Source organism: Aythya marila (assembly GCF_965140915.1).
Source record: "Aythya marila genome assembly, chromosome: 1".
In the NCBI taxonomy this organism is placed as follows: domain Eukaryota; kingdom Metazoa; phylum Chordata; class Aves; order Anseriformes; family Anatidae; genus Aythya; species Aythya marila.
In genome coordinates this window covers 95,832,697-95,860,482 of record NC_139042.1, presented here as the reverse complement: position 1 = coordinate 95,860,482, position 27,786 = coordinate 95,832,697, and the positions used below count along the sequence as shown (strand labels likewise).

Genomic DNA, 27,786 nt, shown 5'->3' with positions numbered 1-27,786 from the left:
ACGTACACAGAAGCTCGTTTTTTAAAGATGCTACCTTAATCTTTTCTGCTAACTTTCCCATCCCCTCTTTTCTCTACCAGTAGCAAAGGAGGGATGTTTTCAGCTCACCGAGCACCACTAGCCACTCCTCGAGGGCGACAAGCTGCCTGCCCCCCCCCAGTTGTGGGCTCTATGCCCGGGATGGGGTCGGGGCAGCTTTGGGGCGGCGGCCAGCAGCACTGCGCCGTGCCCCCCCGCATCCCCGGAGCGTTTCAGCGGGGCGGGCAGGGCTGAAAGCCGGGGGAGGAGCGCACACACCTGCGGCTGCCGCCCCCTGGCCGCCCCCGGGGCTGCAGCGCAGGCGCGGCCCCCCCCGGTGCCCGGCGCTGCTCCCAGGCTCGGCGGCACCGTCCCGGTCCCGGTCCCGGTGCCATGGCGGAGAGCCCGGGGCAGCCGTCGGGGAGCGACCTCCCGGGGGCAGGGGGCGGCGAGGAAGCCGCAGCGGCGGTGGGGAAGCCGGAGCTGCCTCCTGAAGGGGCTGCGGAGCCCTCCGAGGGACCCCCGGGTGTCCCCCCCGACGGCGGGGCGGGACAGGAGCCGGCCGGGAGCGCGGAGCCCCCCGAGGGAGGCTCCCCCGGGGGACGGGAGGAGACCCCCGGCGAGGGGCAGCAGCCGCCGTCGGGGGCAGAGGAGCCGGAGCCCGTCGGGGACGGTGCTGCGCTGCCCGGGGGGGGAGCGGAGGGCTCGGTGCTGGCCGAGGGGGCAGCGGAGGAGGCAGAGGAGGCGGCCCCGCTGCCCACGGGCCCCGAAGAGGCGGCAGCGGCGGCCCCGACGGGGCCGGGCTCCGAGGATGCGGTGCTGGAGGCTGAGGCTGGGGGAGCGGAGCCCGAGGAGGAAGCGGCGGGGAGAGATTTGGGAGAGGAGGTGCAGGGGGGAGCCCCCGAAGAGAAGGAGAGGGACGAGGCCCCGCTAGGGCCGGAGCCCGAGGATGGGGAGCGGGAGGAAGCCCCGTCGGGGGCGAGCCCCCAGGCGGCCGCGGAGGGGGCTCCGTCGGGGGAGAGCCCCGGGGAGGCTCCGGCCGGGCCCGAGGAGGCTCCCGAGAGCCCCGGGGAGGCGGAGGGCGCGGGGCTGGACGGCGAGGACGGAGCCGAGCCCCGGCCGGAGGCTGGGAGCGGAGCCGAAGCCCCCGGGGCAGGGGGAGGCAGCGAGGAGGCGGCGGGGCTGCGGCTGAACGGGGTGCGGGGCCGGGCGGAGGATGAGGAGGATGGGACGGGCTCGCCGGCAGCGCTGGAGCAGGAGGAAGAGGAGGAGGAGAAGCAGGAGCACGACATCTCCCTCTTCGTCAAGGTAGGGCGTGGGGGGCTGGTGGGGTGCGTCTCAGCAGGGTTGGTGACCCTTCCCTTCACCGGGACCCCGCAGGCAGCTCCTGCGTTTAAATCTGGCAGAGCAAGGCGATTTGGTGATGAACGCCCTAAATACACCTGCCTCTGACCCCTCATTCCTCCTGTGCGTTGGTGTGGACAGGACCAGGCTCCCCACTCGGTCACGGTGCCCTCATCCCCAGCCCCACAAGCTGTGGGACTGCATGATCCCACTGGCACAGACCTGACTGCAAGGTGGCTTCCCCCAGAGTTTCCCCTGCTGAGCCCCATGCTGTGTTACTTGAGGTTTCTTTAGGTTTAAATGGAAAGGGTACACAAGGAACTCAGTTCTGGTGGACTGGGAGAGCCTCCTCTGCCCCCAGACTGGACAGTTTGGGATTCACAAGGTCAATAAACTGCCCAGCAATGTTACATCCCTTTCAGTTGTCCAATTTGCACGTGTCTGGACAGGGTTAGAGGAAAATAGACCAAAAATAAATAAATTGTGATGGTCTTTAAAATAATTTCTGCCATTTTCATGTACTGGAAAAATGAGCAACAGTGACGGTTGATGTTGGTGAACGTGCTGCCTGGTTTAGGCGAGCCCTCGGAGCCCAGGCTGGGATGCTGTGGCATATAGGTACCTTTCTGGGCAGTAGCAGGGGCTGAACTCTGTGCTTGTGTGTCAAGCAGCAGGAGCTGCCACTGCTCAGCCTGGCTGAAGTGACTTTGTGCTCACCTGCGTATCGCCCTTGTGCCTGTTTCGCATCCGCATGCCCATCAGTAAATGCTGGTGCATGGCAGAGGGTGAAAGTCACGATGACTGCATGTGTGCTGGTGGACCTGGGTGCACTCTTTATGGAGAACATGGCCAAAATTAGAGAGCAGGCTCTGATAAGAATAAGAGTAAATGCTGTGACTCTGCAGTCCCCAAAATTAGGATTAAGGATGCTTTTTTATATAAATATTTGTGAATGAACAAAAACAGGAGGAGCATTTTCGTGATTGATGTAGCATTAGTAACTCACGGATGCCTTGAGAACACTGCAGCTGCTTTTCTAATGATATTTTTCTAATGTGGAAAAGTGTCACAAAGTTTGAAAATTTTACCTCATCTGGGAGCTAAACTTTTTTAGTTTGATACCAGCACAAGCTTTTTCCAGTTACATCTAAGGGAAAAAAAGAAAAAAACAAACCCTATGGGAGAGCTCAGCATCTCCCTGCTGACCAAAATGTGCAGGGCTGGCAGTGCTGGGAAATGGGAAGCAGTTTTCTCTTATGCTTTTGTGGGGGAATTCCTGCTGCTTTTGCTGTCACCTGGAGATGCTCTCACCATCTTTTGCTAAAAGGAAAGGAGGTATAAAAGGACTGGAAACTCTCTGTACTAGCTTGAAGTGTTTTAGGAGCATGTGCACGATATTATGCTTTAGTAGCTGCTGCTGAATTTTGACAGGAGAAAGAAGAAAAGTGGTTTCCAAAGTGAGACAGCATGAACTATTGCATGTGTCTGTTCTGGTGTCCTTATACCTGACCACAGCAGTTGGTCCACAGGTGTGATGCTCCTTCCTGAGCAACTCCTAAAACCCCAAAGTTAAGGAAGTGAGGTGATGATCCAAACTGCATGCAAATGTTCATTTCCAGCCCGAAACGCTTCCATTCACACACATTTTTCTAATATACCTGCCACCCCGCTGCTCATGCTCTATTAAAACAGTGTTACGTGCCTGTCTGTTATTTCAAAATGCTTTTGAGGTGTTGTCACCCACTTCTGCTTTGCAAGTGCTGCTGACCTCTTTCGCCCTTCTGCTCCCTATTTTTCTGCTCGTAGGAACTGGGCAGCGATTTGGCTGTTCAAGATAGCAGGATTGTTGTCTGTCCAGTTAAATATGGTCCTAGTTCCTTTGTCGTCGCTATTTCTGCTCATCTGCCTGCGGAGTTTTGGCTTATGTGTAAGTGGTCAAGATGTTGTCTGTGTGCTATCTGTGCCTGCACGCACAGTGCTTGAGATAGGAGGTCTGTGCCATCATGTGATAGCACAACACAAATAGAGAATAATGTTAAAAGCAAGCCCCATAATAGGAGAAAAATGAGGAAAAAATATAAGTGATAGTGACTGAATGATCCTCAGTTTCCCTGTGAGGGAGCATTATGCCAGATGTGGCTAACATTAAATTTCTTGCTCCTCTTTCAGTAATAAAGCTTTGAGAGTAACAAACGGAAGCATCACTGTCAGAAAGTAAGTGGGTCTTTTTCAGATCCAACTGTGAGATGACTAGTCACAGCATTTGCTTCCCGTTTGTACTACTGCTTATCATGGGCTTGTTCTTTCAAATGTGGAGGCTTTTTCCTTGCCTGCTTCCTGCTGCTTTGCATGGGTTCGCTCCCATTTTGCCTGCATGTTTGAATATCGTGACAATTGTGCTGTCCCGTGCCTCCCCCTGCAAGGTGGGCGGCAAAGTTCCTGCCAGCTCCACAAGAATGGGTGTTGGGAACTGTGCTTTTAAGCTGATTTGGGTTGCTATGTGATGCTGTTTAGTTTGAACTTGGACGGTTCAATGCAGAGATATCATACCAGAGCACTTAGCAGGGTTAGCAGCCTTTGTGGAAGACGATGTCTTTCTGGACCAGCAGCTAGGTGCCAGACAGGCTACTCTAAAGTATCCCCAAAGACAGGAGATATTTGTTTGTCTTTAGGCAACCAGACCATGCCCTTAATGAAGCTGAACAGCAAAAGACTCCTAGGCTGTAAGGGTAACACCGTATCGAAGCATTTCTCCAGGTACTTATTTGATTTCCACTTTCCCATGAAACGGCACGTACCATGTGTTTTCTTTAGATAGTGATGTTTGATGGCTTTCAAAGGCAAGTGTTTGCGAAGGGCATTCAGATATATTTTCTGGTTGGGTAGGACACTGGTCTTCTAAGAGTAAGCATGTGTATGTTCTCTTCCCCTTCCCCACTACATGGCAAGAGCCCTTAATTTGTCAGAAAATGACATATTTATCTTTCCATTTGAATTTAGTGAAATATTCATTTATTTTTAAGCAATCTAAAAATCCATATAGGGTTTAAGAGTCTATTTCTAAATTAAAGGAACAAAAAACACCACCACCAAAAACCTGCAAGCTTATCTACCAATCAATTTAAAATTTTCTTACAGATAGACAACTTAAACACCAGAATCACAACTACAGATTTCATCATGCCAAAGATTTCTGGGGATACTAATTCTGCTGTAAGTGCTGAGCACAAGCAACCAGACAAGCCGGCTTGAGCACAAGGTCTTCTCTGAGATTACTCTTCCAAAACAGTTTTTGTTTAGCTTCAGGGTTAAATTTTTTGTAGTAAAAGCTGCCCCTGAGCCTAAGGTAATAGATTTTATCCAACAAAAAGTAATAAGCTTCACCCAGTTTTTGTGACATTCTTGGCCTCTAAATCAAAGTCATTTATTTTCATTCAGAGAGTTATTTTATCCCTAGCAGGGAGTGAGGTTACTTCACTGATACCAAATTTCCTTGCACCATTCCTTGAGATATGTCAGGTCAGTCAAACGCGCTTAGAGATGTGCTGAATTATCAAAATTTCTGATAAACCAGAAAGTTAAAGTGCCAGAAGCCTTGACGTGACTGGAGACAGAGGAAATAGCAAGTGCCTCCATCCGTGCCTCCAGGCACCACAGTTGACATATCCGACTTGAGGGGCAGTGTGTTATGTGCTAGGGAAGAACCAACCCCATTTTCTGTGATGTGGTGGACCTGTAGCTCATATATAAATTCAATTTAAAGTACAAAATGGCTGTCCTAAAACTCAAGAAGTCCATAGACAGTAGGAGCTCAGGTCCCTGAAAAAAAATCATAGCCTTTATGCCCATTCAGTAGACTCTGTTCTGTACCTGAGGTAAGCAGTTACAGTATAATTACTGAGTAGGTACTTAAGATTTTGGTTTTTGCTCATCAGTGTAATGAGTCTGTAAGTTGGATAGGTATTGTTTATAAGGAGAATGGCTGATATCCTCTATCAAAGTGAAAATATCAAGGAGAAAATACTGCCTTCTTAATGTAGATTCGCTGTAGCAAGTCAGGATTTAAGTGGACTCAGGAGGATGAAAGTAAAGATGTGTATGTGGGAAGTTATGCTTCATCCTTATTTATGGATTAAACGAGGTTTTGGGGGAAAATGAGATGGTGCATATTTATCCAAGCAAAGGGATAAGAGCCCTTTGCCCAAATCTTGCCAAAAATGACTGCATTGGACTGGTGAAATGCTACGGTAAGATAAATTGCTGGGTAATGAACAGGGAAACATTTGATGAGGTTTGGGCAGTAGTAGAACCAGACTGCTGCTCCTTCCCTTCTTTCCTCCCATCCCTACCAGCTTTTCACCTTCTGTCAAAACCATGCCCTATTTTCCTCAATGAGCACATCCACTGCTTTCTCCTCACTCAGTTCTCATCCTTCCCAAGCCGCATCTTGTGCACCTTCCTCAGAAAGCAGGAGCTTTTACGTTGTTTCCCCCCCACCATCCTTTTTGATACAGCTGGCTATGGGACCTGTCAGCTTCTGTAACCGAGGAGTAAGGAAAGCTATCCTAGAACCAGAGGGAGAAGGGGTTCAGAAGAAAGCCGGTGTGGTGAAGCAGGGCAGGAGCACGGTGTGCTGAAAGCAGCATCTGGCTGGAGCTGGCCGAGACCAAGCCGAACCAGAACGGTCCCAATTTCCTGGTTGCTGGCTGGTTTGCTGTTTGTAGGACATTTTTTGACTCTGAATATATCCAGCAGTACACCAAGTACCAGCGCAGGTCAGGAGGTGTGCTTGGTAACACACGCGGGGCGGTGCTGTTTCCGGGAGTGTCTTACAAAGCACGAAACTGGCTGGCTTCCCAGGGGCATTTGCCTTTTCTCAGTTACCTTTTTCTTTTCATTTCCCAGCTGGAATGTGTCAAATCAGGGTTCCCTGATGCAGCTTAAGAGGACGCAACATTATGAATTTCTTTCGCAACTCTTCATTTCATTTACTGTGTCTACCCTGTGTGCACCTACACTTGTTTTTCTGGGATCTGAGTATTTGTTCAGCGGTCTTTCAGTAAAAGTTGTGTTTCATAGACTTTTGTTAAAAAGGCAATATTATCAATCTTTTTTTTTTTTTTTTTTTTTTCTTTCTCCAAAAGAGCTATGCACACTCTCCTAATTCAGTCTTTCTCATAGTTACTTCTCATGCTTTTCCTTTTTTGGCAGTTTGGGTTGTCACCTTTGTAGGGCTTAGGCTGCTGCAAAGAAACAAAGATCCTTGGAACTGCTGACTTTAGCATAGACCATACCAAAATCCCTGTTGCTACCATGCTCTTGGAGATATGCTGGCCGGAGCAGTCATGTCTACAACTTGTAGTCCAAATCCTGTTCTACAAAAACACAGTCCAGCAGATCATAGTTATGATTTTGCATCTAATTTTTGATTTTTTTTTTTTTTTTGGTGTGATCTAGCCAGACTTCTTAGAGCCCCCTTTTTGTCTGTGTTGAAATCCTGAAGCTTTATGTGCGCATAATATCGTACAAGCTGTAAGCATCTATTTTCAGTGCAATTGCAGATCTCTGCTGTTTGCAAGTTTGCTTTATGTAAAATATATATATTTTATTTATATATATATATATAAAGCTTGAAAAAATAAAATGCATTCAAAGCTACATTTCTAGATCTTTTCATATTTGTATTTATTCTCAGTACACTGATTCAGTAAAGCACCTCACCATGTGTTTTCTTTAAATATAGGTTTAAAATCGCGTGCCACTTAAGCCTTTTGCTAGCCAGAGGTCACTTTTTCTTGATTCAGGCTACAGGCCCGTCCTGTATTTCTTGTTCTCTGAAATCAGCAGAAATTTGTGATGAGGTAAGCCTGCTGCCCAAGATCCAGCCATGCCTTTTCTCCCTGAGCTTTGCCATCATAGTAAGGCTGATGATACCTGTCTCCTGGACCAGGGCAGAGCTGGAAGTTTTCCTTGTCCCTGATTGTCAAAGTGAGCCTTTGGCTCATAAATCCTGTGGAATGGCTCCACCCTTCTTTGGAAATGAGGTGATCACAGCCTGATGTGCTATCATGCCTCCGTGCTTGGGACTTGTCTTGCTGCCTGCTTGGTGCTTTGGCCTTTCTTACAGCCTTGTGCTATTTATTGTATGGATCCATGCAAGGGTATATTTAAGGTTATTAAAAAAATAAATATATATATGTATTTAAGGGGAAGCGATAATGGAAACTACTAATACAGCTACACTTTTTTTAGGACGTTTATCTCAGATAAAATCACTTTGAATTGGTGGTTGTATGCTTTTTTTTTTTTTTTTTTTTTTCAGAAGAAAGACCCTCCTCATCAGAAATAGTAGGGAGTAAGGCAGGAAAAGGAAATATTGTATATTTTATAGACAGGGAACTGAAGCAAGCAGACTTGCTCATGGTCCATCACTGACTGCGTTCAGTTTCCTGGTTTCTCACCCAAAACAGATCCTACTGCCTCTTTTAAAAAGCAAGGAATTGCTCATTCCTTGGGCTCCGACCGTGGGGTGTAAGTCAATGCCGTGTGAAGGTTGCATGATTATTTTCTTGCCCAGATAATAAAATGTCACGCAGTGATAAGGAGTTGTATGCATTTCCATTTGCAGTGTCTGATTATTTACTGATAAAAGACTGAGCAAGAGGAGTGATTACATTACAGTTGCTTTCAATAACACGGGCGCTGAGGGAAATTGTTTTAATTCCCTAATAAAAATCCTTAGCTTTGCAAACCAAGCAGTGGCAGCTTGTGCTGCGTGCTGTCTGAAAAGGCTGTGGGAGCCCATCCTTGGGATGATGCTTCTCGAGCAGCTCTGCACAAAGGAGATACATGAAGTGGTGTTTGCCCCAGTGAGGGGGCTGGCTTTGTAGGAAGAGTTACCTTTCTCCTTTTTTTCCCCTCCTAGAGAGGTGATTATTGTGAAAGGACACAGGCAGAGGTGCAAAGGTGATACTTCCCACTTTTTTTCCTCTTCATATGCTGAAATTTCAACATATATTTAAATACTTAGACTAGAAATATAATTGTGACGGAATGAAGTAAATGGCAGAAGGATTGGAATCACAAATGCATGTCCTTTATTACTAAATTACTAAAATGGAATAGTTAACCATTTACTCAGGTTGCAGAAAAGCTGTCCTTTGTGCCTTGGAGAATCATTGACATTTATGTGGTAATTAATTCTGTGAAATTACTTTTAAAAGCTATTACTGAATCTGAGCTGAAAAAGTAAAATGGTGGCAGATAAAACTTGAAACAGGATCTGAATATGCCCTGAAGGCTTAAAAATGTAGGGGTGTGTGCTGACATCCCTCAGAGCAAGGCACTGTGTAGGTACTGGGGCTGATTGTTTTGCAGTATGGTGCATGCAGTATACATTTAAAAACTGTATTTGGATTAGCAGTGCTGTGTTTCTCACAGTTTCCAGAGGGCTGGGAATGGAAATGAGGTGGTAAGGAAAGCAGGATGAGGATAGGCTTTGAATTTGGGTTTCTACTGGGAAAGGAGGGAGCAGAGTCTAGTCCTTGTGATGGAGCCCCTGCGTTTTTGCTGTTACTGGTGCCCAGTGTTTTGCTGCTCTTATGGGACCCAGTTTTGCCAGTTTCCACAGGAACTGGCATTTCTATGTAATATTTTACCTGGTCATTTGAATCATTTTTCTACTTGGGCCAAAACATAAAATACTGTTAAAAAGGGAGGGGAGGGGGAAGAAAACACCACATAAATAAATCCCTCATTTCACCTTCACCTCTGGTTTAAGCATCAGAATTAGGAACACCAGCGGAAAATTATTTTCTCAAGCACTTTCCACCAAGCCTTCATCCACCTACTTCCACGAGTTGCGTAAAGTAACTTATTTGTTTTGGTTATTTCTTATTTATTTACTTATTTGCTTACAGTACAAATTACAGATACTTTGTATGTATGTATGTGTTTTGCATTTAGATTGAAAACGCAGGGCTGTGTTGGTAAGTATCCTACAGTGAAGTGTAAAACAGGATGTGTCACTGAAATACCAGTTAATCTGTTTTTCCCAGACCTATAATGTGTTTGAGCATATAATACTCTTTTGTTGCAGTAATTCCCTGTAAGAATTTAAAAAGGATATAAGATTTTTGTCTCAATGTAGAATGTTCAACCGGCATCTTGCCATGTTATTAAATACGGATTAGAAATAGCATTGAGGTATTTAAACATAATTCTTGTAACAGGATAAATAGCTAAGAGCATTTGGTTTGTTGCTTGTGTACTTGTGACCTGGTAGTGTTCCTGTTACACGCAGACAGAAAGAACTCTGCAGGCAAAACTCGTAGCAAGAAAAGAAGAAATTTGGGCTTGAGCTGCTTGGTATAAGGTGTAGGGTGCCAGCTGCTGCCCGTGGGCAGGCAGCCTTCTCCAGGGCTCAGCAGCTCAGGTGCTCACCTGCCTTCAGTTCAAAGCCCCCAGTTTTCTTGTGCTACTGGGGCTGTTTGAAACTATGGTTAAGAATCTTAAAGTGAGAGTGGGCAAGGATTAGGAGGAGTGATCTTTCTGAGGGCTGTGTATTTTTTGTTGTTGTTGTTATTAATTACCCAGTGTGTTTCTGTTGTGGTTAACAGATGATGGAATTCCCTCTCCTCACTTCAGAGGGAAATGGGGTGGGGGCACCCCTGCAGCTGCTGCCCTTTGCCCCTGCTTAAAACCTCTTCTCAATAGAACACCCGTTTTATTATTATTTTTGCTTGTAAAAATGTTTAAAAAAAATAAATGGAGGTTTTGTCACATCTGCCATTAAAATGAGACGGTTTCCATTTAGGAGGAGTGGCAACAATTACTTACAAAGCTTTGAAAAATCTCAGTCATTCCACACAAATAATACCCATATAACTCAGTACCATCATTATTATAGTACATGATAACTGAAAGTAATGCTATCCTGAATGAGACATAACGAATAGCTAATGCAACATGACAATTACTTGTGTAGGATAATGTTATTCCTAAATTGGGCAAGATTCATTTAAGCCCTACTAATTTGTAGCCCAAGACTTTCAGTCTTTGCTAGTCACACATTAATGTTCCTATTTATTTTTACCTTGTTGATCTAACAAAGTGTTGGATTCCTGGTTGCTGCTTGCTTTTGTGCTGTTACAACACACTTACTGTGCTGTGGATTCCAGGTAGCTAGGTGCAGGCATCCTTTATGTTTAGTTAGTTGCCTTCTCTTCACAAGACGTGCTGGTGGTTTCACCCCGAAAGCAGACACAACACTGTCTCGGGTTATGCTGAGTGCCGTGGCTACCACAGTGGCTTTATTTGCAGACCTGGCACAGGTAGCTGTAAAACATGAGGAAATAAATCCGTAATTTGCATTTTTCCTATGTAATTTCATTGGATTTTAGGAATTGTTGGAGTGTACCTGTTGGCTGCCTCTCACTGCCCTGTAGAGAGCCACAGTTGCTGTTGAAAATGCCTTTGACAGCGTTACAGGTCTGTCCAAGGCTAGCAGGAACACTGCAGGATTGTTTCATACTTCCCCCTTGTAAGAAGGCATACATACACAGGCTTAATCTTTAAACCCTTTCATTTGAATAGGAGTTAATATTAGTAAAAGCACAGTCTCCATAAATGTATCACAGGATAATGTGCATTTTAATTTTCATTTGTAGTCTCCTGTGTTGTTTATTTTACAGAATTATTGTTTAATGGTTCATTTATTTATGAACTCGGTCAGAACTGGAAGGCCTGAGTGCTGGCAGACCTACTGCTCAGTAGATATACTGGGCAGCTTGTGAGTAGCAAAATCAAAAGTAAGCGAGTGTTTCATGTAAATATCAGGAATGAGTTTAGGCCTTTCTTTTCTAAAACAGTAATAATGAAAGGTCTAATAATTTGGCTCCTTAAAATTGAGTGGCACATTCTGTACTTAATAGTGGTTCTGGAGTTATTGTCATTATAAGTTCTTGTAAATTGATGCCTGTAACTTCTTGGAACAATGTTAACCTTTGAGTTGAAACAGCTTCTGTTTAATCTATTTTTAAATATAATTTGGTTAATACCTCCATTATCACTTAATCAGTTTTGTAGATGCAGTTATTAAAATGGAAAAGGGGGCTGCATTGTTTTTAGTGTTTTTCAGACCTGTTACGTTGGTCTAATTATTCCTAACAACTTGACAAAGGTAAAAAGTTTATTGCCACAAAGTTACTTTTTAATGAAGGAAAATTTCTGTCTATGCATCAAAAGCATTTAATTACTTACTAAGTAATTAAGTTAATTTCAGCAGTAATTACTTAACCAGCGGACCATGAGTAAGTAAATAAAGTATTAAAAGTTAGAATAATGGAGGCTTTCTCTGTCCCAAAATGGCTGCTGGCACGCAGTGGGGAAGAGAGAACAGAAACCAAAGGAAATTGCAGCAATTTCAGACCTCTTTTCCTTTCTGCTGTCTAGAGAGGATTAGAGCTTCCTGATGTATACAGCCCCTTTAAGCTGTGACCGCTGTTCGCTCCGTAAAAGCAGGATGGAGGCAAATGCCCTGCTAAGAAACTCCAGAGCACCGTTAATCCCTCAGCGTGAACTCGGGACCAAAAGACTTCAGAGAACCACTTCCAGCAAAAAGCAAGGCATTTTGGAAACCTCATTCTGAAGGAGCCTTACCAAGTACCTAAATTAGGAAATCCAATAAGACAAAGAAGTCAGTAAAGTAATGCAAATACTGAAGGAAAGAAAGATCTAACTACTATGATTTCAGAAACCTGACAGAAGGAAAAGAGCCGTAATAATGACATTGTTGTTAGATGTTATGAAATGCTAACAGGTAGCCAGTCCATGAGACATGAACCTTGCCCAGGCTTTGGATGCTCAAATATGAGGTAGGAAGGCTTTCATGGCTTTTGCAGGTGGAGCTCAGCACGAACTCACATTAATGCCAGAAGAGCCCTGCTCCAGGACACAAGCCATCCTGTATTAGCAGTAATAACGGCTGGATAGCTCATAATTAGCTAATCACTAATGTACAGCTGCATCATTAAAAACACAGTAGAAGTATAAATCTGAATTGTCCTGTTCCTAGGTAGGCTCAACCTGTAGCCTACTGCTTACGCTCTGTGGTCACAAAACCCAGTTTAATTGAGTCCTGCGGTTGGTTGGAGCTGTGCGGGTGAGAAGTTAATTCCTTTTACCTTCTTTCACCTACCCTCATTTCCTTTCATTCTTTTTCACTTGGCATCTCTTTTTGGCCTAGCCTTGGGTAAAAGCTTTCATCCACACAGCATTTTATATAGTGAGCCTTCTGAGCCCTCCTGGCCTGGGTTGCTGCTTGGGCGTGCTTGCTGTTGGTGAGGACACTGCTGCTGCAGCCATCCTGGGGTTTGTTCGGATCCTGGAGGTGCCTCAAGGCTTGTGTCCCCTTGCAGACTCAGACTCTGTTGCCTTTTGCCATCGCAGTGTGTTATTACTGGGCTGAGGTGTGGATTTTCAGTTGCCATCGCTGGGATCCTTGTAGTGCTCCTTGTTTCCTCTGAGTTGGGCAGCCTTACCTGGGCAATGGATAAATACTGGTCCGTATTAGCATGTGTCCACTATTGTTGTAAGCATATATCAAACATTCATTTTCAGCACTTAGATTTGCAGTGATTTGCTCAATCCACTTTAAATAAAAAGGCATTTTGCAGTAACTGCTCTCTTCTTCCACAGAAGAGGGTAACCTCTGGCATTGTTTGCTTGTCTGGCTATTCTTAATACATGGACTTTCTTCATTGCCAATAGCATCCTATCACGCATGACATCTGGTTGGATAGGCTGGATCTCACTATTAGACATACCATAGCCACAATCTATTTCCATTTCCAAAGAAACATTTAGTTATTTTGGAATATAAACGCTCTTTGGGATAACAGCTGCTGTTTACTGAGCAGTAGCTTTCCCTTCCATCATTGCCCTAGAGTTAGCTACATCATCACTAAGATGTGTTCAGTGGCATGAATGACACTTGCTATTGTCCTGTTCTTGGAGTGATGTCCATGCTGAGGGTGAAGAAACATTGAGGTCCCAGTGGAGAGTAAGTCTGAGCCCCTCTTGAAGGGGGTGAAGTCTCATCTTGAGACAAAACAGTGATTTTGCTCTGGTGTTACTATTGCAGCAGCAGTTATCTGAAGCTGATGAGTAGTCTCAAAGAGTGGATTTCAGCTCACCTAAGTTAAATTAGATGTCCAAACTATAAGGGGATGTTTAGGGCTGTAGTTTAAGAAAGCAGTGGTGCCAAAGGGCATGTCATTCCAAGTGGGTGGGTGTTTGAGACAGGCAGGATGAATCAGCCTTGAGGAGTGACTCTCTCTGTCTCCACTGACCAGACCTATTTTTTTCTGGCTGACTCTGTGTGAGGTGGCTTCCAGCTTTAGCATGTAACAGCTGTACAGTTTATACCCTTCTTTATTTCCTTTCAATTATCCCAGTGCTTAGGGTTATTGGCTTGTGGGGCATTGGGTCTATTCCAAAAAGCACTGGTGGGTGGTGGACTCCATCAGCAGGCTGTGTTTTATCATCAGATTGTTTTCCACCATCTCTCTGGTTGAAACTCACCCTTATGTTTTGTTGAAATGCCTGACAGGACCTCCAAGGCTCCCTCCAGGTGTTCGTTTTTGTGACTGGGAGGGAGGGAACAGGGAAATCAACACACCCAGTGGTTCAAATCACCTTCAGCTGCATTGGTGCTCTAGAAGACACTTGGGTTTTGGTTTATCATACCATATTCTATGCTATGGGACTCTGCACTGTAGTGTGTGGCATCCATTGACCAGAACGGAGAGGGTTTAATGTCTGACAAAACCAGGCTCTTCCCTCCAGGGTAGTAGAAGCTCAAGTAGTTGGATGCCCAGAGCTGCCTCCTACCACATTGCTGCTTCCTCCTCCAGATTTCCTTCCTCCAGTTCTGTCTAGGAGTGTCTTCAGGGTTTGTGCATTTTGCTAATCTGGTCACCTACCCTTTTTAACACATTCAAACGCTTCCCAAAGTGGGCCAATTAGCAGACTGGATCATTGAGATGTTAAGTCAGTTGATGCTTTACTTTGTCATTTCTCCTCCCCTGCTGAGTGCAGAGGACTTAAAATGAAAAAGACTGCTTTATTCTGACAACAAAATTAAATCTTCTTGATCCTATGTAGCTAGCTGCACTTCAGGTTGTCATTCAAGAGGATGTTTAGCAGAGACGATACTTAAAGGACCTGCCCTATTTGCAGCCAATTTGCTTGTTTAAAAATTAAAGGGAAACCTAAATACACTGGCTGAGTGTGATTTGAGAGAGAAGTAGGAGAAAGGGGAGAAGGAGGAAGACCTCTAGAGGCCACAGGGTCTGCTTTTAAGCTGGTTGTCCAAATTACTAATTTTGCCTGCTCTGTGGGATCTTATTGCCCCATGTCAGCATGGTTTAGTTTGGATGGGTGGTCATGGGGATTATTTCTGTCTTGCATTTAACGATCTCACTATGATATCTTGAACCACCCAAACACACACTCCAGGGGTGGTGTAGAGCAGGGTCTTGTCTTACAATTAGCTGAAGGCTGCATCTCTGATGGTCTTCATAGCCCTAAATTGTTCTACCTTGTGCAAGGCAGTGGGTTGAGAAGGGGATCATTCCTGCTCACGTGGAAATGGGCCATGCTACCTGCCAAAGTGGACTTCACAACAAACACTCTTCTTCTGATGCAGTACTAGAAGTCATTTGTATTGGAAGGAGAACACTCATATTTGCTCCCTGCTGCAATTAAGTCAGCCAGGGCAGGCTTCAGCAGGAAAAAGGGATCTCACAAGTAACACTGAAGAAGACGATAGGGAAAATCAAAACACCCTTTTGTTCTTTAGAGAAAGCTTTACTTATTTTACTTGCTCCCTCCTTATCCTGTGGTGGTTTTTTTTTTTTTTTTTGTTTTTTTTTTGTTTTTTTTCTTTCTATAGTGCAAAAAAAAAAAAAGGAGAACAAAGCTATTTTTAGCAGATCACTTGTAGTTGCACTTACTGTTGCCTCCTTAACCCAAAAGCTTAATTAGGGTTTAGTACAAAGTGTGTTGTTGAACTTGCGTATTCATGGTTGTAATCCTTTAAGTACATTGTGTGTTGTCTGAACCCTGTAATACTGTTCAAGATGAAAGATACACATCTATATTTCTAAATATAAAATAAGATACTTTTTTTTTTTTTTAATAAATGTATGGCATACTTTGGATAATGAAGATGTTCATTTTGCTCTTAAATGAGAAAGGAAAGAGGAAATAAGTCTCTTTCCTAAAGCATCCAGTTGCTGTTTAACACAACTTCCTCACTGAGTTTCACTGTTGGGGATGTCACACACAAGTCTACACTGGTGAGTACCAAAAATACAATTCGTGCAGGAATCTCAACTAATGGCTGCACTTTAAATACGCATATTTCTGCTATTTGGCTGAGAAATTAAACGGTGTCTGGAAACATCCGTTTTAAGTGTTGGATAGCAGATAGGCAGAGCTACGTGACTATTTAAAAGTACTGGAATAATTAGCTGCAAAAGTTTTATTTTTTCCTATTACAATGGAAATTATTTTAAATTACAGATGCCTTGTTTTAAAACTTATCCTACAAGTACGATTTCAGAATCTCAAGAGTGCCGTAAGCAAAAAGCAAGGAATCTTGCTGCAGAGGTGATGTGCTAACAACGTCTGAGGCTGCTGCTTCTCTCATCACTCCAAGAGCAAGTCAAGACTTTCATTTCAAGTCCAGTAGGTGGCATCAAAACAGTTCTGTAAAGTTCAGTGTTTGGATGCTTGTCCCCTAGCCCTGGGGCACAAAGTGAACGCAGTGTTTAAATAGAGAAGATTCCAGGTAATCTGTCTCTTCCTCACAAAAAGCTTTGGTTTGAACACGAGCTTATCCAAACGACATGCCTGTGGTGTTTCTGTGCACATCGCAGTGTATGGTATGTGTTACCTTAGTGTATTAGAGTTGACTTCAGTGAACCAGACTGACTTGTAACTATACTTTTATAGCACTCTTACTAGAGCAATATTTCAAATGTTGCCTTTTTCAGAGTTGCAGTACTACTGCAGCAGGCATCAAAAGCAGAAACCATGCTTTGTACTCTCAAGGAGCAGATACACTTTTTAAAAATTAAAACAATATATCTGTCAGAATGACAGCTAAACATGGGTATGTCTCGACCCGGTTCTTCTTCTAGATAAATGGTAGCAAGCTGCACTGCAGTCAAGCCTGTGTACTGGGTATTGTAGTAGGTATTATAGGTATCACAGTAGTTATTGCCAGGTCTTGCGCTAGTGGGAGTATGGGAGCATGGTCTCGCTGCTTTCCTTGTCACACTGCTTTCTTCCATCCTTCTGCCTGTGCTCCGGGCAGCTTTGTTTCCCAAGGTCTGTGGACATCGCTCCTTGTGAAGTTGCCTTGCAAATGGTCTTTGGTGGCCTAACCAACAGTGGGTGTTGTCAGTTCAGGATAATGTGAGATGATATCAGAGGTTGACTTGCTTTGAAGCAGTGTAAACAAGGAAAGAAAGGTGGATGATTTCAGCTTCTACCCGTGCTTTGGTGTGAATAGGTTTTAGGTTAGCAGAGCAGCTCGAGTGGAAGGATGTTTGCCCCTGCCCTGAAGCTCTGCCCAGGCTCAGGCCCTCCATGGAGGTCCAGCGGGCAGTGGGATTTCCTCTCTGGAGGAGCAGAAAGCACTGGCATTCCTCCTCCCCTTCCTCCTTGGCTGTCCCGCAGCCAAGTTAGTGGCTGTCCCGGCAGTGCAGAAGGGTGGGAGGCAGAGCTTGCCATGGCAGGGGCCTTGCCTGCCCTGCCACTGCATCCGCAGAGCCCTCAGCACAGTGTGGCTGTGAGGCTGGCACGGCGGCGCTCAGCACAGACCAAGAGCCGGCCCTAGGAATGCGCTGGGCTCGCTTAATCCCTGCCAGGGCAGAACAAGCGAGTCTGTGGAAGGAATTAAGGCTAAATGGCTGTTGTTCTCCGAGGTCGCACCCTCCTCACAGCTGCTTCCCACGCTGGGCCCAACGCGTTGTAGTTGGAGCCTGGTGCCTCTGTTTCTCGTCCTTTGAGGGGACACCAAATGTGTTGTGAGAAAGGAGAGGGGGGTTGTTAGCATGGTACAAGAAGGAAAAGCATCCAGAACTGTCTGATAGCTGGGGTTAGAGGCCAAAAACGTGCGGGGGAGTTGTGGCAGGGAGGGCAGGGGCAGATGTGGGGCGCTGGCCCCAGGCAGACAGTTCCATGTCTCCTGGCTGGCGGTGGTCCTGCCCTGCTCGCTGGGTGAGCCTGCTTCTCAGCCAGCATCACTGCAGGCCAGGGGTAATGAAGCTCCCTCATGCAGAAGGAAAAATAGAGTTGGAGTTCAGCTTTCAGGGAAAACAAAAGCTCTGCTCGCTGTTCTCCTTTTTATTGTAGCTTCAAAGGGATTATAGAGTTATATAAAAACAAGCAAAATAAAACTCATCTCTGCTCCTTCTGAGCTGTTTCTTCCATGCTTAACCTTCAACAGGAAACAAAAAGTCCAGGAAAAACAAATTCCACTCGTCAAGATTTTGGAGGCACAGGACATTTGAGGTCAATAGAAGAACCTTCACAACCATCGTTCCCAAGATGTTTGGACAAAAACTGTTAGGAAAGGAATTCTTACAGCAGCTCCAGGGGCAGAGCAACTGCAGCTCAGGGAGGGCCCAAACTACTGGTTTATGAAGGACGTTGTGTGTGACTTCTCGGTAAAGTCACTGTGATTATCCTCTTGATAAAGAGGAGGATGCAGAGGCAAGTGACCTCTTCAAGGCTGCTCAGAAAAGCAAAACTGCTGGATCAAGGTAGTGTAGTTCTTCAACTCTTTCTAATATTTTTTGCATGAGGTCCTGCTGCCTAGGGAAATCAGCTTGTGGCATGATGATGCTCCTATTTTAGGGTTTAAGCTTGGGGAAAAGGAGGGTGTGGAGAGCTCTTCCCTTTCCCAGCTTCTTTGAGTAAGACTCAGTACACAAAACAAACAAAAACAAACACAACACAAAGAAAAAAAAAAAAGACTCAACAGAGTGTGAAACAGTGAAAAATGAATGAAAATAGGGAGTGTCAGCTAATAATCCCATTAAGTAATGGCACATGGTTATGGGATTATGCAGAGCTGTAATAAGTCGATACGGCTACAATATACAATTGCTGCCTAGGGCTCTGAATGAAAGCTGCTATGCACAGCTTGGAAATTTTCTCCTCTGCAGCAATGTCTGTCATAATTGTTTGATTAATGAACTCATTAAATCTCAGCATTACTAGAAAAGGCATGTTGACCTCCTGACTGATCACAATTAAAGCATAAATGCCACTTACTCTAGGCTCTGGTTAGACATCTGCTTAAGCAGCAGGATAGCCCCAAATCCAGCAGGATGTGGATGTTAGCAGAGTGTCACAACAGTTGCATGTGGAGGCAAATGTGTGGCATTACCTGCAATTACACTGGCATTTGCCTGGTTATTAAGGTTATAACCAGTCTGGAAACACAGTCGTCCATTGAAACAGCAGCCAGGCTCCCGCTGACTTTGCTGGAGTTAGGATTTCACTCTGCGTCATCCAAGAGCATAGCAGTCGGGGAGTGTAATTAAATCCCGTAGTAGACCTAGCACAGAGTAATGCATCCCTGACTGTGCTGTGGAGAAAAATTCATGGAGTTTTGCTGTGGGGCTGCAGTGCTCCTAGCTGTGCTGTTGCCTTGTTTGTATTAATCTGTGGGCACCCACACCTGTATCGTGTTCCTGCAAGGTGAGATATTGACCCTGTCTCACCGCCACCCTTTGTTGGAAAGTACATTATTGTGCAATGATGGCATGGCTCAGCTATTGTCGTGTTGCTTGATAGGTGGCAATAAAGCTATTTCAGTGTCCTGACTCGTGATTTTTGAGTCAACATAGCAGACTCTCTCTTTGGGAACTTGAACAAACACCTTTGGCATGTGTCTCTGGTGCTTTTTTGTCCAGTAGGAGTTGTAGCTCCAAATGCAAGTTGACATATCTGAAGTCATTTTAGCTAGTTGTATTCACCCTAGCTTCCTCAGTGGGCCAAAATATTCATGTTCTGGGCTTTCATCTAAGGTTATAGGAAATTGTAGTGTCTTTGAGATGCCAGGTCAAACTGTGTCAGGTTCTGAATCAGATTTAGTTTTCAAGGTCCTGCAGTCATCTCAGACTGCCTGTTGCTGCTACAGCAGGAAAAGGTTTAATAACTGCTTGTGCTATTGTGTGGGCTACTGTAATCTTTCTGTCACTTGCCTCCAGCTCTGTAGAACTGAAAGAAAATGATAGGTATTCCCCATCAGCTGTGACATGGCTGGGCTGGAGCCTAGAGATATGCCCTCCCTTCACCTGGTACCTGGAACTGAAGGCTCTTGGGATTAAATGAATTTCAATTTCCAAAGGCCAGATGTGGCAAGCCAACTTCCCAGCTGTGCCTACCCAAATGTCTGCAGCCTCCCTTGCCATGGCACTTCAGCAACTGAGGCTTTTGGCTGAGCAGCTCACAAAAATCTGCCTGCCATCCTCAGTCTGGACACAGCAACCCTTGGGGACACACCCCCGTGTCATGGCCACATCAGAAATGGGGAAACATCTTCATTTCTGTGAATTTATTTTCCGCTGTAAAAGCAAAGTGCTTACCATAACCACAGGAAATGGCAGAGCTGGGCAAACCCAGCAGTGCTTCACTAGAGGCTGTGGTACCTGCACTGCACAAAATACAGCTAAAATAGCAGTGCACTGTTAGCATCCCTTGTAGGCAGCGTGAGAGGACAGACAGCACCAAATGTGAAAATCAGCAGCCTGTTGGACTTCATCAGCGTGTTTAGCACCATCACAACCAACTTGCAGAAGTAGTCAGAAAGTACCAAAGGAGCAAGCAATTGTCTTGGTGGTTATAGTTATCATTGCTGTAATCAGCAGTGCTTAATCCCTTGTTTTATTCAGTTCCTCAGTGCTTTGTTAGTTTTATCCACTGTGAAATAGAAAAAATTGAAGCACTGTAGTAAATTTTCTTCACACATAGGCAGGGAAGTTAACAAGTTTGCGCTTAGAAGCAGGTTGCTTCTGTAACATCTCCAAGGCTGCCAGTCCCTCAGCTTCCTGGTGGCCTTTCTGTCATTCCAGTTAATGACAAACTGGACTCAGGGCTTTGCTTCTGCATTTGTCATGGTAAAACTGACTGCACCTCACGGATGTTTCCCCACGAAAGCAGGCTGGGGCTGCTGTCCGACTCCCTGAAATTTGCTCTCACCGAAGTGATGTGGGACAACGCAGAGCAACAAGCTTGTTTCCTTAGCTCCAGCAAAGTTAGAGGGAGTGGAAATTTTGGTATTTAATGGCCAGCAGAAGACAGTAACTGATCAGGTAAAGTTCACCTACTGCCAGTCTTGGTCACACAGCTCTCCTTGACCATGTGGCCGTCTGGAAAGTTTTCTGAATGTTGCATGAACCTTAATGGGATAATTTATTTTTTTTCTTATCAAAGGATGAATAAAAATATCAAAACTGTTGTAGGAACTGTGGGAAGGGGTCATGGCAGTGCTCTGAAATGATATCCCCCCTCTGCTGGCTGAAGGTAGGGGTACCACTGCAGGCACTGTGGGGTCTTGCTGGCCTTCTGAAGAAGGGCACAGTAGTTTTCAGTCAAATGTTGTTCTTGTTGTGAGCTGTGCAGTGCTGGAAAGCAGTGCTCCGTGTAGGACGGAAAACACAATAGTAGCTTTTGACCAGCTTTCATTTTTGCCACCTACAAAACAGGACCCATCTAACACTGTGGCCCAGCTGTTTTAGCATTTCCAAAAGGTTTTGTTCTCTGGCAGCGTGTGAGGCAATGGGCTATTTTGTTTCTCGTTGCTGAGAAAACTGCCAGTTGTCGCAGTACCAGAGGCTGAGGGTGACCAGAGGAGAATCCCACAGGCTGAAATGGCGACCCACTGTGCGGGCCGAGCCGCGGGAGCATCGCTCCTCACGCATCCCGCGAGCTGCGGGGCAGAGATCTGCCTGCTCCAGACCAGGTGCTCCTTTCCAGACATAGAGCTCTTCGTGAAGGTGAGGGGCCTGAAGCAATCCAGCAGCAGTGTGTGTGTGTGTGTGTGTGGAAAGCTTTTTGCTATGTTTGAGATTGATTTGATAGCATTCAGAGGGGTGAAGGAGCAGGCAGAACTGGTTTCATGTCTGTGCGTTGTTTGGTTATAAAAGATGGTCGACAAACATTCGTGAACTAACCTATTAACTGAGTAAATGATGTGCTTGGGTTTTTACTTCTGTACCCTTAACATTTAAGCTAGGTTTTTAAACTGCACTTCAGGAGGACAATACGAAAGGCGTAAGGACTAGGCCTCCAAGCTCCTCCAGCAGCAGCGTGTTGTGAAGCCTGGCATGCCCAGCAGCAGCCATGCAAGCTTGGCAAACATCTCACAGTACCATGACACACAGGGGGAACGAAAAAGGGCTGGGAGAGGCAGGCACGGCTGCGTGACTCAGCTGGGGACACACTGAGGCATTAAAGCCCCGGGTCAGTAGCGAGGAGAAGGCCCACTCCACCACGGTGTGCTCGTCCCCATGCTGTGTCAGCCCGAGGTGTGCAGCCTTTGGGCTTCGCTAGCCCCCAGTTCAGCAAAGCGTGGAGACCCCCGCGGTCGGCTGCTCAGCAGCTTCCTTTCCTTCCCTTGGGCCCCTGCAATTGTTGAGTTGGAAACTCTTAATTATTTGATTTATTCTGTTTATTCCCTTAAGTGCTTTGGACGTTACATCTCAATTTACACAGGTAAATCTTTCTGCGCTTGTTTCCTGTGATCATAAACTGATTTAAGCCTGTTTTAATCTTGCAGTGACTCAGGTAGATTTATGCTCACACCGACAAATGAGGTGGAGACTATTTCCTCTGGAAGGACTGCTGCAATTTCAAGTTCGTTTTCTAACTTGTGGCACTATAATTATGCACTTTAATGAAAAAATACATCTCCAGGATGACAGGAGTCTTCATTATACCTACGTGCATGTTTGGAGAAGGATATAAAGAAACTTTGCATGAAAATATGCATTAGCAGACATGAGTAACATGCTATATGTTCTTAGACCAGATCTGGATTTTCTGCTTCCCTATTACATCTGTTATCAGAATTTGCTATCACAGATGTATGCATACTTTTTTTTTTTTTTTTTTTTTTTGTAATTGTAGGCTGGCAGTGATGGGGAAAGTATTGGAAATTGCCCGTTCTCTCAGCGTCTCTTTATGATCCTGTGGCTAAAGGGTGTCATATTTAATGTCACAACTGTGGACTTGAAAAGGTGAGATCATAATACGAGTTCTCATTTTCAGAACAGCTTTACCAAAATGGTGATTTACAAGGAAGAATGTCTTTGATTTGACGTGCACACACGCAAGTTAGTGTACATTACTTATGCTGTGACTCGACGTTGTGCTAACAGGCTGTATGCCCGATGCCTCTTTCAGGTTCACTGATATGAAGTGGACCAACTCCTTTGAAGCATTTGAGATTTGAATCTCTTTTGCAGTAGGTCTCTGTAACACAAACCTGAATTTGTAGCATTTCAGGGAGCATTCAGATAAGGGCTAGCTGATCCTCACACCACTGCTGTGAGGCAGCTGGCCATGTAGTGTTTTGCAAGACATATATTAGCTTGTTAACTTGAAGTCGAAGCAGTTCATTGCAGTAAGTGTAGGAGTTGAAAGCATGGTTCCCGCTGCAATTAACCCAGCCTCCTTCCTCCCACTAGGAAACCTGCTGACCTGCAGAACCTCGCCCCAGGGACGAACCCCCCTTTCATGACGTTCGACGGCGAAGTCAAAACTGATGTCAATAAGATCGAGGAGTTCTTAGAAGAAAAGCTAGCGCCGCCCCGGTACTGTATTCCTGTCCCCTTCTCCTTCGTGTAGCCCCAGCTGTGACAACGTGTGGTAGGACTGGTGCCTCCGGTCTGGGTGAAAGCTGGGGAGGCCTGGCAGCGCACGGTGGATGTCCTGGGGTAGCCCTGAGATGCCGTCTGTGCACTTCTCACTGCCTTTGCCTTCACCCCGGGTTTACTCTTGTGCCACTACAGTCATTCCCAAGGCATGAAATCCGCCCTCCTGCAGCAAGTATATGCAGAAACCTGCATACCGCTGCAGAAACCTGACCTCTTTTCCTCTACTCATGTTTGCTTGAGGTTTCCCTCCTCAGACTGTACAAATAATTCGGCTTACCAGGAGCAGGTAGCTAAAAGGAAGCAGCAGCGAAAGCCTCCCACGCTGCAGGAGTCCTGGGTCAAAGAATGTCAGAGCTCTTTCTGAGCGTTCGGGTGGGATAATCTCCATGTGTGCTGGTGGCTGGGTTTTCTATCTGTCCTTCCCACTGAAGGAGCCATCCCCACCTCTCCCCAAGCCCACCACCAGCAGCATCGTGCCCCCCACCCAGGCACCTTCTGCCCCCCAGGACAGCAGCTGCCCTCTGAAGCACTCTCCTCTCGAGCAGCCAAACCTGATGTAAACTACGTGAGCAGTTGCTCCCCTGCGCTTTTTACCTCCTCTCTGCCTTTGGCAACAACAGCAGCTGGCCCGGCCACTCCAAGCTTGCTCATGCATGAGCAGGACAGGTGAGGAGGCCAGGAGGAGCAGCAGCTTATGCTAGCAGGGACTTTTCCTCCGCTCCTCCTCGTGGCAGGAGCTGGGCTCCGTTCAGCCTCACCGCTGGTGGAGGCAGCCTCAAAAAGGCACCAGGTTGCTTGGATGGTGTTTGCAGCACAAACAGTCATCTCCCGTCTGCCTCAGGAGAAGGAGGAGAGCCACATCGTTTAGATAGGGTGGAAATTCACACTTGCTAACTGGTTTATAGCTTAGGGAGGTTCCCTTTGAAAGTCCTGTGTAGCCATATATTACGACGCTGCATTTTAAATAGAGTATATGAAATAATTAGTGGTGATAAAAATAAAGGCTAGTCCATAACTTCCTCTTATTTCTTTTAACTCCTCAGGTATCCCAAACTTGCACCAAAACACCCTGAGTCTAACTCCGCAGGAAATGATGTCTTTGCAAAATTCTCTGCCTTCATAAAGAACCCAAGAAAAGATGCTAATGAAAGTAGGTGCTACTGCCCTTCCACCAGCCCTGGCAGCCACCGTGAGAAAGTAGAGTTGTACAACTCCAGCACACCGTGCTGCAGACATGCCAGTTACATCTGAGGTTAAGCAGTCCTTTTCCAGAGCATGAAGGCTTTAGAAACATGCGCCCTTTCAGGCTCTTATCTGGGGATTCCCAAAACTGGGCAGGTACCACTGTTGGCATGGGAGCGCCGACTCCAGCTCCTCCCGGTTTGTTGAGCTCCCAGGCCCACAACACAGCACCTTCCCATGCCCCTGGGGAGCACAGCCTGCTGGAACCGAGACCCTGGCTTCAGGTCTGCCACCTGCTGTCCTCCTGCTGCCTTTCTCCTCCATTGGTGTAAATGCTGAAGCCTCCAGCCCCGTGGCTTTACCTTGCCACACACCTCTGTAGAGCAAGAGCCTCACAAACATGCAGTAACTCATCTCCTCTGTCCTCCAGCTCCCTCTCCGCAGATGCATTCCTGCACCACCCTCCTGTGCACACTGCAGCCAGCCCTTGCTGACCCTGGCTGTTTCTGGTAACGCAGACCCGGTTTGGTTTTTCTCAGACTCCCCTTTAGCTCCTTAGAGCTCTTATCCCAGCATTAAGTTTTAAGCTGAGGATAAAGGAATTGCAGGAGTTGGCATGGCCGGGTATCTGCGGGCTGGGCTGGTGCCAGCAGACAGGATGCAGGAGTCGACTTTCTGCTTGGTGTCAGAGAGACCTTGGTACAGGCTTGAATGACCTTTTTATTGTCTTAACCTAGATTTGGAAAAATCTTTGCTTAAGGCCCTGAGGAAGCTGGACAACTATTTAAATAGCCCCTTGCCTGATGAAATTGATGCTTACAGCACCGAGGAGATCACTGTTTCCAGCCGGAAATTCCTGGATGGAGATGAGCTCACCTTAGCGGATTGCAACCTCCTACCAAAGCTCCACATAATTAAGGTTTGCATTTGCTTTTCAGCTTCCTGAAAAGAAGGGCAACGTAGAAGCTCAGGTTCTTTTCTAAAAGAGAGAGATTTGTGTATCTTTTCTGAAGCCACACGGTAGCTGGAGTGCTAATACACAAGGCTGTTTCATTACAGCACAGCTGGGCAGATCCTCAAATTGATGATGAGTTAGAATATCTGCTTTCATATTTGGGCTGTGACTTCTCTCTCTAAGCCTCTCACAAGTATTAAACCAGTACTATATTCAGCGTGGTAGGGAGGTATTTCTGTTTGCATTTCACATGCAAAGTGCCACAGACCAGCAAGCTTAAATGATCTTGTCTATGCTAATTCAAGAAGCCAGCAAAAGCTGAAATTTAACTCTGTCTCTCCCACCTTTAAGAGTCCTGGTGACTGAGATGTCTGGGCATTGTTACCGCCTGTCCCTAGGCTGCCCTAGAGCCAACCAGCCTCTGAAAGGGAAATGGCCACATTGGAAACTTACCTGGTTTCTATGCAAATAAAGTTACTTCAGAAACTTTCCTCCTTGACTATTATTTTGTTAGAGTGGATTGAATCATTTTCAAACACCTCCAGAAGTGAAAACTTTCCCAAGAGGTGTCCTGGTTGAAACTATTCCAGCAACAGCAGCAAGGGAGAAAGCCTTTCCTGCTCCATCACAGCTTGGGCACATGCATAAAGTGACATGTGAGAGGTAGCAGGGGTCAGCAGAGCCAGTGCAAGGAGAACTGCCGTGAGGGCTGATGGAGGATGAATGTCAAACCATCCTTGCTGACTCACCAGGAGGTATTAGGTGTCATCCAGTAGTTTTCCCCAGCCATTTGAAATCTAGTATTGTAATTCCAGTTTTCCCTTTCCGTTGCAGTGAAAGTTTCCAAGTGTGAGCCAGTTTATTACTGCAAGATTACTCTGTTGATTCAGGTTTATGACATTTTATGCTGCATCTCTTCCAGGTGTTGTCTGCTGGTCCACATAGCTCTGCATATTTATATGAAATAAATCCTATAAATGAGTTAGATTGTTAGCTAGCTTTCTCCCCTTCCCTTCCCTTCCCTTCCCTTCCCTTCCCTTCCCTTCCCTTCCCTTCCCTTCCCTTCCCTTCCCTTCCCTTCCCTTCCCTTCCCTTCCCTTCCCTTCCCTTCCCTTCCCTTCCCTTCCCTTCCCTTCCCTTCCCTTCCCTTCCCTTCCCTTCCCTTCCCTTCCCTTCCCTTCCCTTCCCTTCCCTTCCCTTCCCTTCCCTTCCCTTCCCTTCCCTTCCCTTCCCTTCCCTTCCCTTCCCTTCCCTTCCCCTCCCTTACTGTATAATGACACTGTTGCATGCTGAAAAGAAAAAAAAAAAGTTCACAAAGAGTAGATTTAGTTATTTGCAGATCATGTGTGTAATAATATTTTTTTATTTTTTTTTTAATAAAAGGTTGTTGCAAAGAAATATAGAAATTTTGATTTTCCACCTGAAATGACAGGGATTTCAAGATACTTGAACAATGCATATGCAAGAGATGAATTTACAAACACTTGTCCTGCGGATCAAGAAATTGAGTATGCATATTTGGATGTTGCAAAGAGAATGAAGTAAACAGAAGATGTCTCCACTCTTCATTGCTACGGAGACTTAGATGGGCACCAGCCAAGATGGGGAAAAAAAAAGAAAAAAGCCAGCGTACATTCTGCAGTGTAATTTTAAGTTCTGTTATTGGCCAATCCGTCTTTTATAATAATTGCGTAGCATTATTTGTTCATTCTTAAATTGTATATATATGTGTGTGTGTCTGTACAGACGTATGTACACATGAATGTGTGTTCTGCATTCCAGGTTAAAGGCATCAGCCAATACTTCGTTGAGCTTAGGGAAACAGAGTAGGTCACACAATTATAGCAATGTTACAGACTAGTGACTTACGCTAAATGACTGAATTTTAAGAAAAAAATAGCCCTGTTTCTGACACACATTTAACCTGTCGTTACTGCTGCCTCTGTTCTGTGTTTCACAGCTGTTGCCAAACTTTGCAGTTACTGGGAGGGTTTCTGTTTGCTTCCCCGCAAGCCTGGGAGGGCCGCGCGCCAGCAGCTGGCAGGCAGGCGGCACCCTGGTTAATCCAGGAGAAAGGCCAGCCTGGAGGTGGGACCACACCTGGCTTCCCAGAAGCCCTCTCCTCTGTGCTAGAGACCTGCAGGGCAGGTCAGCAAAGAACGACTTGTTCTCAGATTGCCTGAATTGTCTTTGGTATTGAAAAGAATTAATTAAAAAAAAAATAAATAAATAAAAAATAAATAAATAAATCCTTTCTCAGGGCTGCGTAACCCATCGTACTTCTCCACTCCTCGTGCTCCCAGACAAAGAGGGGAACACAGTCTCACG

At 45.7% G+C, this 27,786-nt stretch overlaps 1 protein-coding gene across 1 annotated transcript; it reads left to right on the top strand.

Moving 5' to 3' along the window:
• Positions 1-351: 351 nt before the first annotated feature.
• On the top strand, positions 352-27,684 carry CLIC6 (chloride intracellular channel 6). Its single transcript, XM_082780224.1, has 6 exons — positions 352-1,326; positions 22,573-22,682; positions 23,133-23,258; positions 24,365-24,471; positions 25,241-25,422; positions 26,842-27,684. Exons 1-6 carry the CDS (start codon positions 412-414, stop codon positions 27,001-27,003), a joined length of 1,602 nt encoding a protein of 533 aa, XP_082636350.1. The 5' UTR covers positions 352-411; the 3' UTR covers positions 27,004-27,684.
• Positions 27,685-27,786: the final 102 nt, after the last annotated feature.